The sequence below is a fragment of the Polypterus senegalus genome, chromosome 3, assembly GCF_016835505.1.
Source record: "Polypterus senegalus isolate Bchr_013 chromosome 3, ASM1683550v1, whole genome shotgun sequence".
Classification (NCBI taxonomy): domain Eukaryota; kingdom Metazoa; phylum Chordata; class Cladistia; order Polypteriformes; family Polypteridae; genus Polypterus; species Polypterus senegalus.
This window is the reverse complement of record NC_053156.1, coordinates 17,851,795-17,870,882: the sequence shown is the minus strand read 5'-3', so window position 1 is coordinate 17,870,882 and position 19,088 is coordinate 17,851,795. Positions and strand designations below refer to the sequence as shown.

General features: G+C 43.8%; 1 protein-coding gene across 4 annotated transcripts in view; it reads right to left on the bottom strand.

Moving 5' to 3' along the window:
* calcoco1a (calcium binding and coiled-coil domain 1a) overlaps window positions 1-19,088 on the bottom strand; it is a 107,592-nt gene that overhangs the window by 55,377 nt on the left and 33,127 nt on the right. For all 4 annotated transcript variants that reach the window (XM_039746713.1, XM_039746717.1, XM_039746715.1 and 1 more), the window contains exon 2: window positions 15,003-15,188. In XM_039746713.1, coding sequence (XP_039602647.1) covers window positions 15,003-15,164 — 162 coding nt within the window. In that variant the 5' untranslated portion in view covers window positions 15,165-15,188. The remainder of the gene's footprint in view (window positions 1-15,002; window positions 15,189-19,088) is intronic.

Sequence of the window (19,088 nt, the reverse complement as noted above, 5' to 3'; positions counted from 1 at the left end):
CTGCGCAGAGAGGACACAGGCGTTGCTTGTTCGCCGCTTCTCTGCCTCTGATTTAGTGGTATCTGTTGGTATTGCTGAGTTAGTATTTGTTGTAAAATTGCTTTAAATCCGCGGCTGTGTTCCGGTGTTCGACTGGCTGGTTAACCTTACCACCTTGCCACACAAACGGTCTGGGCCGAGACGGCAAATATCAGCTGGATAGCCATTGCTGGAGCTGTGAAATGGCGTCCGGGAGCATTTTAAAATACTCCATCTCTCAGCTGCTGAGCTTCAATCAGTGGCTACCTCCGCCTTGTCTTCCAACCATTAAAAAGCTCGGACTCCTACGTCGGCCTCGCTATGTCCATAGAAGTTCCTGCAGAAAGTTTTTCTACTGCCAGCGTGATGCCGATTCGAATCCCTCCGTCTGGTCGTCGGCTGTACATCGCGCACCTGCAGGACGTCATCTGAGCACTGGTGCACCTGGACTACGTAGTAGCTACCCGCCCCTCCTTCCTCTGAGAGCCTTTAGTGCTGGGCGAAATGAAAATCACGGAGTGGATCACAGTGTCTTGAGGAGTTTAAAGAGACTCGCATCTAAAGAACTGCCCTCCACTACAATGGAACTAAACTGCTCAAAAAAATTAAAGGAACACTTTGAAAACACATCAGATCTCAATGGGAAAAAGAAATCCTCCTGGATATCTATACTGATATAGACTGGGTGATGTGTTAGGAACGAAAGGATGCCACATCGTTTGATGGAAATGAAAATGATCAACCTACAGAGCCCTGAATTCAAAGACGCCCCAAAAATCAGAGTGAAAAAATGATGTGGCAGGCTAGTCCATTTTGCCAAAATTGAATTGCAGCAACTCCAAATTGTACGCAGCACTTTGTATGGCCCCTGTGTTCTTGTATACATGCCTGACAACATCGGTGCATGCTTCTAATGAGATGACAGATGGTGTTGTGGGGATCTCCTCCCAGATCTGGACCAGGGCATCACTGAGCTCCTGGACAGTCTGAGGTGCAACCTGGTGGCATTGGATGGACCAAAACATAATGTCCCAGAGGTGTTCTATTGGATTTAGGTCAGGAAAGTGTGGTGGCCAGTCAATGGTATCAATTCCTTCATCCTCCAGGAACTGCCTGCATACTCTCACCACATGAGGCCAGGAATTGTCGTGCACCAGGAGCCACTGTACCAGCATAGGGTCTGACAATGGGTCCAAGGATTTCATCCTGATACCTAATGGCAGCCAAGGTGCCTTTGTCAAGCCTGTAGCGGTCTATGTGACCCTCCATGGATATGCCTCCCCAGACAATCATTAACCCACCACCAAACTGCTCATGCTGAATGATGTTACAGGCAGCATAATGTTCTCCATGGCTTCTCCAGACCCTTTCACTTCTGTCACGTGCTCAGGGTGAACCTGCTCTCATCTGTAAAAAGCACAGGGCACCAGTGGTGCATCTGCCAATTCTGGTATTCTATGGCGAATGCCAATCGAGCTGCATGCTGCTGGGCAGTGAGCTCAGGGCCCATTAGAGGACATGGGGCCCTTGGGTCACCCTCATGAAGTCTTTCTGGTTGTTTGGTCAGAGACATTCACACCAGTGGCCTGCTGGAGGTCATTTTGTAGGGCTCTGGCAGTGCTCATCCTGTTCCTCCTTGTCCAAAGGAGCAGATACTGGTCCTGCTGATGGGTTATGGACCTTCTATGGCCCTCTCCAGCTCTCCTAGAGTAACTGCTTGTCTCCTAGAATCTCCTCCATGCCCTTGAGACTGTGCAGGGAGACACAGCAAACCTTCTGGCAATGACACGTATTGATGTGCCATCCTGGAGAAGTTGGACTACCTGTGCAACCTCTGTAGGGTCCAGGTATCGCCTCATGCTACCAGTAGTGACACTGACTGTAGCCAAATGCAAAAATAGTGAAGAAACAGTCAGAAAAGATGAGGAGGGAAAATGTCAGTGGCCTCCACCTGTTAAACCATTCCTGTTTTGGGGGTCATCTCATTGTTGCCCCTCTAGTGCATCTGTTGTTAATTTCATTACACCACAGCAGCTGAAACTGATTAACAACCCCCTCTGCTACTTAACTGACCAGATTAATATCCCAGAAGTTTCATTGACTTTATGCTATACTCTCATTAAAAAGTGTTCCTTTAATTCTTTTGAGCAGTATATTTAAATACTCAATCTCTCACTAATAAATCCCTCCTTATTCGTGATCATATTCTGGACAAAAAGCTGGATTTTACGTGCCTGGTTGAAACTTGGCACAAACCTGGGGATTATTCAGTACTAAATGAAGCCTGTCCTCAGGGATATTGTTACCTGGAGAAAGCCTGTGGCTCTGGGCGGGGAGGAGGTTTGGCTGTTATCCATCGGGGTGATTTGCAATTTTCTCCTCTTCCACTACCTGATTTTCTCTCCATGGAATGCTTAGCCTTTAAATGCAAAACCCCCCTCAGTGACAGTGCTGCTTATATATCGCCCTCCCAAATCACATTCCTCATTTCTTCCGGAAATTCATGACTTATTTACATCACTCTGTTCATTGTCATTGTTGTTATTGTTGGTGATGTTAATATTCATGTGGACAATCCCTCTTGCCATCTCTCAACAGAATTTCTGAATGTGCTCGATTGTCTGGGTCTCCAGCAGCATGTAAAGGCCCCACCCAACACACACTAGGGGGCACACGCTAGATCTTGTCATCACCGACTCAGCTCTTTTGAAATGCTTAGAAGTCTATGATCTGGGTGTGTCTGACCACAAGGTGGTCTCTATGGCCTTCACATTTTACTGCCTATCACAAGACCTAAACGCCAAATATCTTTCCGGAATTGGAAACAAATTGACTTAACCTCTATGGCTGCAGACCTCAAACAAATTCCCTGTCCAGCCGTTACAACGGTAGATGAGCTGGTTGATTATTATAATACATCTTTGAGCAGTGTGTTTGACCTCCATGCCCCTATCAGGACACGTGAAGTTATGTTTGTACGCTCTGCTCCCTGGTATACACCAGAACTACGCCAAATCAAGATGGCAGGACGTGCTTTGGAGCGCAAATATAGGAAAACTGGACTCACTGTCCATAAGCTTGCATTTCGTGACCATCAAAAGGCCTATTACAAGTCCCTAAAAGATGCGCAAGGCCAATTTTATTCAAATCAGATAAATAAAAATATAGGAAACTCAAAGCAGATGTTTGCTACAATAAATCAACTTATGGAACCACAGCAGCCATCTTTCTCAACGCCAGTTACTAAGGAGCATTGTAACAGCTTTATTGACTTTTTTAGATCAAAAATCTATAACATTCGCTCCTTAATGCCTGGACCATATGCTCTGCCTCTGCCTGCTTCAAATCCATCAACTGGGAATATGCCATCTTTCACACATTTCACGGAGGTTTCCAGCAGCTACATTGGTGGAATTGTGCAAGGAATGAAACCATCATCCTGCACATTGGATCCTATTCCGACAGTTCTGCTTAAGTCATTTATTCCCATTGTCAGTCCAACTATTACAAAGTTTGTCAATCTCTCACTACAAACAGGCCATATACCACCATCTCTCAAAGCAGCTGTCATTCGCCCACTGCTGAAGAAGCCCTCATTAGATCCTGAGGTTCTTGCGAACTACAGGCCCATCTCAAACCTGACGTTTTTGTGAAAGATTATAGAAAAGACAGTTGCCTTTCAACTCCAGAGTCATCTTACATGTAATAATCTGTTTGAAAAGTTCCAGTCAGGTTTTCGTTCAGCCCACAGCACGGAAACAGCACTGCTCAGGGTGACAAACGATCTACTGATGGCAGCTGATGCAGGCTCACCATCCCTGCTTATTCTTCTGGACTTGTCAGCGGCCTTCGATACAGTCGATCATTCCATCCTCCTGGATCGTCTTCATCACACTGCTGGGCTCTCGGGAACTGCATTACGGTGGTTCCAGTCCTACCTGTCTGGCAGGACTGAACAGGTCTCGTTGGGAGATTGCTCCTCCAGACTGTCCACCGTCTTATGTGGGGTCCCGCAGGGGTCAGTTCTTGGTCCTTTTCAATATCTATATGTTACCTCTTGGGCATGTCATTGCCAGACACGGACTATCTTTTCATTGTTAAACATTAAAACTGCCCCAAATCCTTCAGAGGCCACATTACACCTTACTACATGCCTGGAGGAGATAAAGGCTTGGATGAACAGCAATTTTCTACAGCTGAATAGCAATAAAACTGAGGGACTCCTTGTTGGCCCCCCCACCAGATTCGTTCTTTTCCAATACTCCAGTTCACTTTTGACAGCCAGGTCATTACTCTTTCTTCCTCGGTCACTAATCTGGGGGTTCGGTTTGATCCACAGTTGACCTTTAGTGACCACATAAAACATGTGTGTAAGGCATCGTTTTACCATCTACGAAAAATCTCCAAACTCCGCCCCCTCTTAACCCTCCCAGATGCAGAGAAACTTGTCCGTGCCTTTATCTCTTCAAGGCTGGACTACTGCAATGGACTTTTTGTGGGTATTCATACCAAGGAATTACAAAAGCTTCAATATATCCAAAACAGTGCTGCAAGAATCCTACTAAGAGTAAGGAAATTCGAACAAATTACTCCCATCCTCAAATCACTTCATTGGCTCCCTGTTTCCTCCCGGATTGAGTACAAAATTCTTCTATTAACCCATAAATGTATCTATGGCCAGGCACCTTCTTACCTTCAAGATTTGATTCACTTACAAACTTCCAATCGGATCCTCAGATCATCTGGCAGCATGCAGCTTCAGACTCCCCTTACTAAGCTCCGTACTATGGGGGGTCGAGCTTTTTGCTCTGCTGCCCCACAGCTCTGGAATCAGCTCCCTGTTGAACTGAGAACTACACAAAATATGGACACCTTTTAAAGCAAATTTGAAGACTTTTTTTTTATTTAGGAAAGCATATAACTGCTGAGATTGTAAATTTAATCTAGTCTTTTAAACTTTTCAACTTTGTGGTTATTGCTCTTGCTGTAGCACTTTGAGATTTTGTCAATGAAAAGCGCGTTATAAATATATTATTATTATTATCTCTGCTCAAGCTGCTGCCCCTGCATCCCAATCTCGGATAAGCGGAAAAGGATGGATGTATGGATGGATGGTTATTTCAGTGAGTAATAATTTCCATTTTTTTGTGCTAATGTGAGCTTTACTTTCTTTTTTTGTGATACTTTCTAATTTTACTATTTTCGTATTTTTTAACCTGCTCTGAATGTGTATCGCACCAACGTTTTTGAACCTCTTTATAAAAACCTTTTATTTCTGACCCAATTGGACCTACAAGGTTTTCCTTTCCACTTGGTCCGGGCTGATCAGAATTTGCACATAGATTATTAATGTTCACAGATCTCTGGTGACGAAAAACAAAAATTCCCAGCAGTGTTTATATTCTCATCTAGGATAAGGCAGTTGCCAGATAATGAAGCAGCAATAGCTTTCCGTGTATGGAGTTTTCCCATGAAGAAAACAATGGCTTTGTTTTTTGTGTGTCTCCATATGGAAATTTTTCAGCATGTCATAATTTTACAAAATGCGAAGTGAATGAGAGGTGTTACTAAATTTGATTTAACTGATTACAAGCTTGCAGATAAGAGCACAGGTCAACACGGAAGCGTGAACAAAGATTGGAAGCAAAATTCCATGTTTTTCACCCCAATAAAACTTTCCATTTCAGATTTCAAAAAATTGCCTGTGAAACTGTACACAAAATTAAATTTAAGTTAGTTTTACTGATCCACTGCTCATCATTGTGCTTCAAAGAAGACTGGACAGCCATCAGTGTCTTTCTTGACAAATCTTATCATGACATATGGTGACATACCATTCTCTTTTTCTAAACTCAAAATTTCTGTTTCTGCCACTGGTTGCCTCCCAGTACTTTATGAATCGTATCAGCAAAGAAGGGTCAACTAAAAACTAAAACAGTCCAAGAATATTAAGCTATGGCAAAGAATAACATTAGAACGATTTGGAAAATAACAGGCCATTCAGCCCAACAAAGCCCACCAGTTCTGTCCACTTAATTCTTCCAAAATAACATCAAGTTTTAAAGGTCCCTAAAGTCCCACTATCTACTTCACTACTTGGTGACTTTTTGCATGTGTCTATAGATCTCTGTACACTCACCTAAAGGATTATTAGGAACACCTGTTCAATTTCTCATTAATGCAATTATCTAATCAACCAATCACATGGCAGTTGCTTCAATGCATTTAGGGGTGTGGTCCTGGTCAAGACAATCTCCTGAACTCCAAACTGAATGTCAGAATGGCAAAGAAAGGTGATTTAAGCAATTTGGAGTGTGGCATGGTTGTTGGTGCCAGACGGGCCGGTCTGAGTATTTCACAATCTGCTCAGTTACTGGGATTTTCACACACAACCATTTCTAGGGTTTACAAAGAATGGTATGAAAAGGGAAAAACATCCAGTATGCGGCAGTCCTGTGGGCGAAAATGCCTTGTTGATGCTAGAGGTCAGAGGAGAATGGGCCGACTGATTCAAGCTGATAGAAGAGTAACTTTGACTGAAATAACCACTCGTTACAACCAAGGTATGCAGCAAAGCATCTGTGAAGCCACAACACGCACAACCTTGAGGCGGATGGGCTACAACAGCAAAAGACCCCACCGGGTACCACTCATCTCCACTACAAATAGGTAAAAGAGGCTACAATTTGCACGAGCTCACCAAAATTGGACAGTTGAAGACTGGAAAAATGTTGCCTGGTCTGATGAGTCTCGATTTCTGTTGAGACATTCAAATGGTAGAGTCAGAATTTGGCGTAAACAGAATGAGAACATGGATCCATCATGTCTTGTTACCACTGTGCAGGCTGGTGGTGGTGGTGTAATGGTGTGGGGGATGTTTTCTTGGCACACTTTAGGCCCCTCAGTGCCAAATGGGCATCGTTTAAATGCCACGGGCTACCCGAGCATTGTTTCTGACCATGTCCATCCCTTCATGACCACCATGTACCCATCCTCTGATGGCTACTTCCAGCAGGATAATGCACCATGTCACAAAGCTCGAATCATTTCAAATTGGTTTCTTGAACATGACAGTGAGTTCACTGTACTAAAATGGCCCCCACAGTCACCAGATCTCAACCCAATAGAGCATCTTTGAGATGTGGTGGAACGGGAGCTTCGTGCCCTGGATGTGCATCCCACAAATCTCCATCAACTGCAAGATGCTATCCTATCAATATGGGCCAACATTTCTAAAGAATGCTTTCAGCACCTTGTTGAATCAATGCCACGTAGAATTAAGGCAGTTCTGAAGGCGAAAGGGGGTCAAACACCGTGTTAGTATGGTGGTCCTAATAATCCTTTAGGTGAGTGTATAAAGAAAAACTTCCTAATGTTTTTGCAAAGTTAAAACTTCACAAATTTCCAGCTGTGTCCCCGTGTTCTTGATGAACTCATTTTAAAGTCACCGTCTCGATCCACTGCACTGTTTCCATTCATCATTTTAAACACTTCAGTCAGGTCTCCTCCTCATCTCTGTAAAGGCTCAGCTCTTTTATTCTTTCCTCATAACTCATCCCCTGTAGCCCTTGAATCCGCCTCGTCACTCTTCTCTCTTGTGTCCTTTTGGTATCCTGGAGACCAAAACTGCACCCAGGACTCCAGACGAGGCCTCACCAGTGTGTTATAAAACTTGAGCAGACCCTCCTGTGACTTGTACTCCACACCTCAAGGTGCTATATAACCTGACATTCTGTTAGCCTTCTTAATGGCTTCTGCACACTGTCTGTCAGTCAATAGCTTAGAGTCCACTACGACTCCTAAATCCTTCTCATAAGGTGTGCTTCTGATTTTCAGACATTAAAACATTAGAACAATCTGGATGAGAACTGGCCATTCAGCCCAACAAAGCCTGCCAGTCCTTATCCACTTAATTCTTCTAAAATAACATCAAGTGAGTTTTGAAAGTCCCTAAAGTCCTACTGTCTGCCATACTACTTGGTAGCTTATTCCATGAGTCTGTGGTACTCTGTATAAAGAAAAACGTCCAAATGTTTGTGTAAAATTTACCCTTAATAAATTTCCAGCTGTTTCCCTGTGTTTTTGCTGAACTCATTTTAAAGTCACCGTCTCGAACCGCTCTACTAATTCCCTTCATCGTTTTAAACACTTCAGTCAGGTCTCCTCTTCATCACTGTATGGCATGGCTCAGCTCTTTTAGTCTTTCCTCATAACTCATCCCCTGTAGCCCTGGAATCAGCCTCGTTGCTCTTCTCTGGACCATTTCTTGTGCTGCTATGTCCTTTTTGTAGCCTGGAGACCAAAACTGCACCCAGGACTCCAGATGAGTGCTCACCAGTGTGTCATAAAGCTTGAGCAGACCCTCCTGTGGTTTGTACTCCACACATCAAGGCGCTATATAACCTGGCATTCTGTTCGCCTTCTTAATGGCTTCTGAACACTGTCTAGCAGATAATGGTGACGAGTCCACTATGACTCCTAAATCCTTCTCTTACGGTGAACTTTCAATTTTCAGACCTCCAATTCTGTATTCAAACCTCACATTATTACCTCCTACATTTAATGCTTTACATTTACTGACATTAAGTTTAATCTGTCACAAATCTGCCCAAACCTGTATGTTGTCCATGTTCCTCTGTGATGAATCAATGGATTCTAGATTACCTGCCAATCCACCTATCTTGGTATCATGTGAAAACTTAACCAGCTTGTTACTTCTATTCCTGTCCAAATCATTTATATTTATTATAAATAGTAGCACCCCCAGCACTGACCCCTGCTGGACACCACTCTTAACATCACCTAATTCTGACCAGGTTCTTTTGCACCTTCATCCTCTTCTTCCTGTGTCTGAATCAAATCTGCACCCATTTACAAACCACACCTTGAACTCCCACTTCCTTTAGTCTGATGTCTAACCTCTCATGTGGCACCTTATCAAATGCTTTCTGAAAGTCAAGATAAATAATATCATGTGCTCCACTTTGATCATACCCTTTTGTTGCTTCCTCATAGAATTCCAGCATGTCGGTAAAACACGACCTCCCTCTTCTGAACTCAAGCTGATTGTTAGTAAATCTCCTGTTCTTGCCATGTGCTGCTCAATCTAACTCTTTTTAATTCCTTCCATTAATTTCCCTGTGATGCACGTTAAAGTTAATAGGCTATAGTTGCTTGCATCTGCTCAGTCACCCTTTTTATATAATGGGATAATATTTGCCATTTTCCAGTCCTTAGGACTTCCCCAGTGTGCAGTGTAACACACTTGCCAATAGGAGACAGCTAAAGGGCCTGAATAATAGTGATTCCATGCCATACCAGGGGGCAACGAGGTGTGCGGTCTCTCTCAATCCCTTGCAGAACATTCTTGGAAAATCCCTCCCTGTTCCGGTGCCTCTGATGACGTCACTTCTGGCTCTTGCGCTAGTGATGACATCACTTCCGGTTCTGGCGCCGCTGATGATGCCACTTCCTGCCCCAATGACATCACTTCCGGTTCTGATGACATCACTTCCTCCACTGGCCTTTATAGCCGCCGTCTTACCTCCATATCATCAGTTCAGTTGTGGACTCCGATCTGTAAAAATCTGTGATTTATTTTCAACCTTTCGCGGCCAGGACATAATATACGGGTGGCTGCCCCAAACATTCTTGATGTCGTTGTGTAGTATTTGTGACAGCAGTGACCTCCTAAACATATGAGTCAAGGGTTCATATCTGTACTTGCTAACCTCCTAAACTCTTTCAGGGTGGATGTTGACTTTTATAGAAAGAAGGAGTTGATGGTGGTAATCAAGTGTAAACTGTGACAAAACCCACCATTCTGTTTAAGTTGGACTCTCTTTGCTAGAAGAAAAGTTAGCTTCATTGGTTTGACCGAGATTCCCTACAAGGAGCAAAAACCAGTAAAAATGGCATTGACATCTGGCGACAGATCAAAACGAATGCGCAAAGCAAAATACTCTCTGGACGACATTTTCCATGTTATCGTTGAATTAGACTCTGAATTGTCGGACTCCAGTTTTGTGATCGAAAACAAATGTGAGATACCAGCATCAGCTGATCGGTCCCTAGCTGATCGTGTTGCTGAACAGGTTCGTGTAGCCAACATAGCTATGGTAACAATGACAAGAGATACAAACCAGATTGCAATGCACTGCAACCGCGACCGCCCCTGCCATGCAAAGACAGCCTGGCAGCCAGTCAGCCGCGCATTCCTGATGAACTGGTGGCCACAGCACACAACAATAGACATTTTATGTTGACTTCTGTGCGAAACCATAGCTTAGTGTTATTTGCGAAAAACTGTATTTTTCTAAAGAAAAAATGCAGCCCTCAAAGTGTTAAGCACTCTGTGATAAAAATGATCTGGTCCTGGTGATTGGTTTGATTTCAGCCTATTTAATCTGAGCAGCTCTTCTCCCTCTACAATTTCCAAATCCCTCAAAATCTCTACCTGCTGCAGGGACATCGAACTGTTGGCCGTAAGTCTGGGTCCCTATTACTTGCCCAGAGAGTTTGGACACATCATTGTAGTTATTGTTTACATCCCTCCTCGGGCGGATGTGGAGATAGCGGGTGTCATCATCCATTCCGCTGTTGCTAAACAACAAATGCAGTACCCGGAGGTGCTTGTGCTAATCGCTGGAGACTTTAACCATGTGACGCTGGACAAAACATTACCTGCCTTCTCCTAGTATGTGGATTATAACACCCAGGGAAATAGGACTATTGACCTACTGTATGCAAATGTTAAAGACGCATACAGCGCCACCCCACTGCCTGTGCTTGGGAAAGCAGATCATAACCTGGTTCTGCTTCAGCCTCACTACAAACCAAGAGTGAGGGAGCTACCTACAACCGCACGCTCATTCTGGAAGAGGTCCCCTGAGGCAGAGCAGGCTCTGAGAGACTGGGATATCCTGCAGGGATCATATAGTGAGAACATTGAAGAGGCAGTTGACTGCACTACTGATTACATCAACTTCTGTATGGACATTGTAGTTACAGTAAGAACAGTACACTGCTATGCTAACAACAACCCATGGATTACAAGTGACATCAAAGGCCTTTTGAACCAGAAGAAAATGGCTTTTAAAGGTGGTGATCAGCATGAGCTCAAGCGTGTGCAGAAGGAACTTAGAGTCCAGCTCAGGGCGGCGAAGGAGCAGTACAGGAGAAAGCTGGAGCAGAACTTGCAGAAAAACAGCATGAAGGAAGTGTGGGATGGGATGAAGATCATCACTGGCAGCAGCTCGAAGCAGGGTGCCACCATCGAGAGAAACGTGGAGAGAAAACCAGATAAACAACTTCTTCAACAGGTTTGACCACCATAACCCAATCTCAACTCAGAGTGCTGCACCCTCCACCCATCCTTCTGCTGATACCAGCATAGGAGAGAGTTTCCCCCCACCCACAATTACAGCAGCCCAGGTAAGCAGAGAGTTGAGGACACTTCGTGCCAGCAAAGCAGTGGGTCCAGATGGAGTAGCGCCACTACTGCTGGAGCCCTGTGCGCTGGAGCTGGGAAGTCCTCTACAGCACATCTTCAACCTGAGCGTGGAACAGGTGAGAGTCCCGAGACTTTGGAGAACATCTTGCATCACCCCAGTCCCAAAGGTACCACGTCCTAGTCAGCTGAATGACTTCCGGCCTGTCGCTATGATGTCACATGTGATGAAGACCATGGAGGGGCTACTACTTCACCACCTGAGGCCACAGGTCCACCACACCCTCGACCCTCTGCAGTTCGCATACCAGGAGAAGGTGGGAGCGGAGGATGCCATCATTTATATGCTACACCGATCCCTCTCCCACTTGGACAGAGGCAGTGGTGCTGTAAGAATTATGTTTCTGGACTTCTCTAGCGCCTTCAACACCATCCAACCTCTGCTCCTTAGGGACAAGCTGATAGATAGATAGATAGATAGATAGATAGATAGATAGATAGATAGATAGATAGATAGATAGATAGATAGATAGATAGATAGATAGATAGATAGATAGATAGATAGATAGATAGATAGATAGATAGATAGATACTGATACAAAAAAAAAAATATTAAATTAAATAGAAATAAAAATGCATGTAAAAGCAGACAATAACTTTGAATGTTAGCATTTACTCCCCCGGGTGGAATTGAAGAGTCGCATAGTGTGGTGGAGGAACGATCTGCTCAGTCTGTCAGTGGAGCTGCTTCTCTGTCTGGAGATGACACTGTTCAGTGGATGCAGTGGATTATTCATGATTGACAGGAGTTTGATTAGTGCCCGTCGCTCTGCCACAGATGTTAAACTGTCCAACTTTACTCCTACAATAGAGCCTGCCTTCTTAACAAGTTTGTCCAGGCGTGAGGCGTCTTTCATCTTTATGCTGCCTTCCCAGCACACCACCGCGTAGAAGAGGGCGCCACAACGTCTGGTAGAACATCTGCAGCATCTTATTGCAGATGTTGAAGGACGCCAACCTTCTAAGGAAGTATAGTCGGCTCTGACCTTTCTTACACAGAGCATCAGTATTGGCAGTCCAGTCCAGTTTATCATCCAGCTGCACTCCCAGGTATTTATAGGTCTGCACCATCTGCACAGTCACCTCTGATGATCACAGGGTCCATGAGGGGCCTAGGCCTCCTAAAATCCACCACCAGCTCCTTGGTTTTGCTGTCTTTGATTAGCTTCCTGTACTCCTCCTCCTGCCCACTCCTGATGCAGCCCACCATAGCAGTGTCGTCAGCGAACTTTTGTATGTGGCAGGACTCCGAGTTGTATTGGAAGTCTGATGTATGTTGGCTAAACAGGACCGGAGAAAGTACAGTCCCCTGCGGCGCTCCTGTGTTGCTGACCACAATGTCAGACCTGCAGTTCCCAAGATGCACATATTGAGGTCTGTCTGTAAGATAGTCCATGATCCATGGCACAAGGTGTGAGTCTACTCCCATCTCAGTCAGTTTGTCTCTAAGGAGCAGAGGTTGGATGGTGTTGAAGGTGCTAGAGAAGTCCAAAAACATAATTCTTACAGCACCACTGCCTCAGTCCAAGTGGGAGAGGGATCGGTGTAGCATACAGATGATGGCATCCTCCGCTCCCACCTTCTCCTGGTATGCGAACTGCAGAGGGTCGAGGGTGTGGTGGACCTGTGGCCTCAGGTGGTGAAGCAGCAGCTGCTCCATGGTCTTCATCACATGTGACGTCAGAGCAACAGGCCGGAAGTCATTCAGCTCACTAGGACGTGATACCTTTGGGACTGGGGTGATACAAGATGTTTTCCAAAGTCTCAGGACTCTCCCCTATTCCAGGCTCAGGTTGAAGATGCGCTGTTGAGGACTCCCCAGCTCCAGCGCACAGGCCTTCAGCAGTAGTGGCGATGCACCATCTGGACCCGCTGCTTTGCTGGCATGAAGTCTTCTCAGCTCTCTGCTCAAATGCAATACAACTCGGAGTCCTGCCACATGTAAAAGTTAACTGATGACACTGCTATGGTGGGCTGCATCAGGAGTGGGCAGGAGGAGGAGTACAGGAACCTAATCAAGGACTTTGTTAAATGGTGCAACTCAAACCACCTACAACTGAACACCAGCAAAACTAAAGAGCTGGTGGTGGATTTTAGAAGGACCAGGCCCCTCATGGACCCCATGATCATCATAGGTGACTGTGTGCAGATGGTACAGACCTATAAATACCTGGGAGTGCAGCTGATGATAAACTGGACTGGACTGCCAATACTGATGCTCTGTGCAAGAGAGGACAGAGCCGACTATACTTCATTAGAAGGCTGGCGTCCTTCAACATCTGCAATAAGATGCTGCAGATGTTCTACCAGACGGTTGTGGCGAGCGTCCTCTTCTACGCGGTGGTGTGTTGGGGAGGCAGCATAAAGAAGAGGGACGCCACACGCCTGGACAATCTGGTGAGGAAGGCAGGCTCTATTGTAGGCACGGAGCTGGACAGTCTGACATCCGTGGCAGAGCGACGGGCGCTGAGCAGACTCCTGTCAGTCATGGAGAATCCACTGCATCCACTGAACAGGATCATCTCCAGACAGAGGAGCAGCTTCAGAGACAGACAGACTGCTGTCACCGTCCTGCTCCACTGACAGACTGAGGAGATCGTTCCATATCCACACTATGCGACTCTTCAGTTCCACCTGGGGTGGGGGGGGGACATTAACATTATACAATGATATTGTCTGTTGCACCTGCATTTTTATCACTAGTTAATATTGTTTTTTATCAGTATGCTGCTGCTGGAGTATGTGAATTTCCCCTTGGGGATTAATAAAGTATCTATCTATCTAACCACCGTGAGGTTATCCACTTGCTCACTTGTGAAGAAGACCTCAGAAAAATGCGAGTTTAGGGCATCCGCAGTTTCATCGTCTGTATCTTTTAATTCCCCTTTGCTATTCCTGATGCACTTCATCTCCTCCTTAACTGTTCTTTTACTACTAAAATACTGAAAGAATCTCTTACGGTCGTCTTTCACCTTATCTGCTGTATTCCTCTCTAACCACCTTTTAGCCTTCCTGATATTCTTAATGGTTGCCCTCATGTTCTCATTAGTCATAAACACCTTTTGTTTGTTGTTTTTTTTTTAACTCTTTATTATTCCACTGCAGAGTTTTTAAAAACTTCCTATTAATTCTAAATGTATGCTATGCGCCTGTCCTGCATTACATGTAATACAAATATTTATCCATTTCTGAGGCATATTTATAGGGCATTGAAAGGAAGAATGAAGCACAAATTGTTAAACTGGTTGGAATAAAAACCTGCTGGCAATGCCACCGCCTTGTTCCACTCTCCCAAAAGGTCAATCAACCTTTAAACCCATGAAAAGGTGACACAAATACCACACTGATCCAGTGACTGTCCTCATGTCCATCTTGCAGTTGTTCTACCCTGGCAACCAGGATGTACATATTTCTTTAAAATAAAAAATGTCGGAGCTGATCACGTGACGGTGGGAGATATCCAAGCCCAACTCACCTTGAAAATGCCAATCCAGTCTTTAGAGGACCATGCATGCGCAGGACTTAGGGTGTAGTGACACTCCACACGGCTCTGGGGAATATAACTCTGGGCCACATTATGGAACGTCACCTTCTCCATGGGACAGTCCTGTGAGACGCTCACCTGAAGCCACTCCATTCACAGCAGCTCATTGATGAGGAGCTAAGGAGAGAGAAGGGAGCAACTGGGTATTAGAAGTAATGATGTTGTGCCAATCTTAATGTTACAGAGGTCTCACTCTTTGAAAGGCGCTATATCAAACACAGCACGTGACTGGATACAATGCAGTTTGTTCCACATAAGCAGGTCTGTTTAGTGACTGAAACGATATTTACATTTCTAGTGCCACACATTCTGGAATCTTCTACAGGGGGAGACCAATGTCAGCCCCTGCCCACCAGCCTAAACAAAGCTCTCCGAGTCAGAAACACATACAGAAACAAAACAACTAAGGAATTTAGCCTGGAAATCCCAAAGTTAAAGGTTCAAACTATGCAGCCACCTTTCCATGCAACTACCCAGTGGAGCTGAACTTACCTGCTGAGACACTGACACTGTGTTCAATAGGAAAACAACATTTTGAACCGTAACCACTATGAAAGAAGCTTTAGTGAAATAAAAATAAAAAAGCGGGTACTATGGAGTAGTGGTTAAGGATTTGGACTTTAAACTCTGATGTGGTGGGTTCAGATCCCACTATGGACACTGTGTGATTATGAGTGAGTCGCTCCGATTGGGAAAAAGAAAGAAATGGAACGAATTGTGTTCACAAATGCTCTAAGCTAGTTTTGAGAAATAACAAGCAGTAACAATAACAAATGAACTGGTTCCGATCTGCCCACCATGCTAAGATATTTTTAAATTCATTCTTTAGAGCTAAAACGTGTCGATCGCCCTTTTTTTTTTTTTTTTTTGCTATTTTAATTCCCAAGAGATAAATAGATAAAGGTGTTAAATAATAGATAAAAAGGCACCACATAACAGATAGAAATAAGAAGCTCTATAAGATAGAGAATAGGATACAGATATGAAAAGCATTATGCACAAATGTGGGTCCCCTTGTCATTGTGCTGATTTGAATGCCTGTCACTGCTCAATGCTGATTACTTGCAACACCAAATTGGTTGGAAGAGCTTGTTAAGCCATAAACTTCATAGACCGGTGTGTCCAATCATGAGAAATGGTATTTAAGGTGGTCAATTGCAAGTTGTGCCTCCCTTTGACTCTCCTCTGAAGAGTGACAGACAGCATGGGATCCTCAAAGCAACTCTCAAAATATCTGAAAACAAAGATTGTTCAGTCTCCTGGTTTAGGGGAAGGCTACAAAAAGCGATCTCAGAGGTTTAAACTGTCAGCTTCAACTGTAAGGAATGGAATCAGGAAATGGAAGGCCACAGGCACAGTTGCTGTTAAACCCAGCAGGTCTGGCAGGCCAAGAAAAATACAGGAGTGGCATATGAGCAAGCAGGATTGTGAGAATGGTTACAGACAACCCACAGATCACCTCCAAAGACCTGCAAGAACATCTCGCTGCAGATGGTGTATCTGTACATCGTTCTACAATTCAGCACAATTTGCACAAAGAACATCTGTATGGCAGGGTGATGAGAAAGAAGCCCTTTCTGCACTCGCGCCACCAACAGAGTCGCTTGTTGTATGCCAATGCTCATTTAGACAAGCCAGATTCATTTGGTCATAACAAAGAGTGCTTTGCATGGAGGAAGAAGGACACCACATTCCAAGACAAACACCTGCTACCTACTGTCAAATTTGGTGGAGGTTCCATCATGCTGTGGGGCTGTGTGGCTAGTTCAGGGACTGGGGGTCCTTGTTAAAGTTGAGGGTTGGATGAATTCAACTGAATATCAACAAATTCTTCAGGATGATGTTCAAGCATCAGTCACAAAGTTGAAGTTACGCAGGTATTGGATATTCCAACAAGACAATGACCCAAAACACAGTTGGAAATCTACAAAGGTATTCATGCAGAGGAAGAAGTACAATGTTCTGGAATGGCCGTCACAGTCCCCTGACTTGAATATCATCGAAAATCTATGGGATGATTTGAAGCAGGCTGTCCATGCTCAGCAGCCATCAAATTGAAGTGAACTGGAGAGATTTTGTAATGAAGAATGGTCAGAAATACCTCCATCCAGAGTCCAGACACTCATCAAAGGCTGCAGGAGGACAGCGTCGAGAGGCTCAAAGGAGCAAAAGGAGGCTCAACTCAGTATTGATGTCATATCTCAAATGTATGCACCTGTCTAATTTTATTATGATGCATATTGCATATTTTCTGTTAATCCAATAAACTTAATGTCAGTGCTGAAATACTACTGTGTCCATAAGGCATGTCAGATATTAAAAGGAAGTTCAGCCAATGAGAAACAAAAATCCAAAGAATTAAGAGGGGTTCCCAAACTTTTTCATATGACTGTAAAGATATACCGTATATCTTCCAATAGTAGTCCCGGCGTTTAATCAAAAAATTATTCGGACGGCCCGGCGTTTAAAAGAGACCGGATATTATTAAGCCAGACGGAATGGTGATGGGTAAGCGGATTCATTTGGCAGTAAAATACGGTATGGTACCGTATTTACGGTCACAAAATGTAGGCAACAACACCGGATGAACATTTCAGGATTTAATGAAATTATCAGTACAGCAGTACGGTCTTATTAAAGCAGTATATACAGTATGGTACTACCCTAAGCATGAACAACAGGTACGGTAGACGTCAACTTTCTTGCCAATGATGCCACCAGCACTGGCCTGCACCAGTCCGAATTTCGCATGAAAATGCTCATCAGCCCGACAAGTCCCCTGCGGAACATAAGGAAATGCAATAAGCTACAAACTCATGCATATACGTATACATTACGACATGAGACTGGATAAGATACAATAAAAGTACAGTACTTACCATCTACTCGTCGTCTGAATAGGTAATGATTGCTTTGTTATTTGTGAGTTCTTCTTCATCTTCCTCTTCTTGTGATGGCAGTACAGGTACTCCCATTGCTCGTTGTCGCGCAGTAATCAGTTTTATCAGGATTAACGTGCCGAAGATGGCATTTTCATGTTCATGTTCTTCCTGCCGGGTTATGATTGACGTGGAGACGAAAGGTCAAAATGTACACAAAGAAAATTCTTTTTGACTTTCTCGCTTCCTCGATAGCATCCGATGACAAAACATTTTTGACACGAAAAGGTACTTACCGTATGATTCACTGCAGGAGGGCGGTAGCCCAGGTGGTACGAAAAGAGGATTAGCGTACGAAAAAGGCGGTGGGTCATTGGAGATCGGCGTTTACTACAGACCGGCGCTTAAAGGAGACCAGTTACTATTAGAGACCGGCGTCTATTTGTCGCGACATCTCTTCAAACCTGGCGTTTATTGGAAACGGGCGTCAATAAGAAGCCGGCCACTACTAGAGGATATACGGTATATATATATATATATATATATATATACACAGGGTGAGCCAAAATTATGTTGACAGTTGCATTCAAAATATAGAACTTTTTTATCGAACAAATTTTGCAAACAACTTAAACTGTAATTTTGACAACATATTTTCAACCATCCAACGAGGCATTTAGACTTATAAAATATCCAGAGGTGCTTGTCAAAAGTTGTACTGCACTGAACAATATCTTAGAAAAGGAACGAATAGTAAATATTTTTTGTAAACCAACTACACTTCCTGGTAATGTTAACAATCTCTGTCCACTGACATGTTAAAGTAACTTTTTAAACAACTTTATCATCATTAAGCTGCATTATATTTAAACTAATAAATAAGAACAATAAAATAAATAATAGTGCAACTTCCAGTAATAATACTATTACTTCAAGACTTCAAGCCCATGTACATTAGATAGATAGATAGATAGATAGATAGATAGATAGATAGATAGATAGATAGATAGATAGATAGAAATGAAAGGCACTATATAATAGATAGATAGATAGATAGATAGATAGATAGATAGATAGATAGATAGATAGATAGATAGATAGATAGATAGATAGATATGAAAGGCACTATGTAATAGAT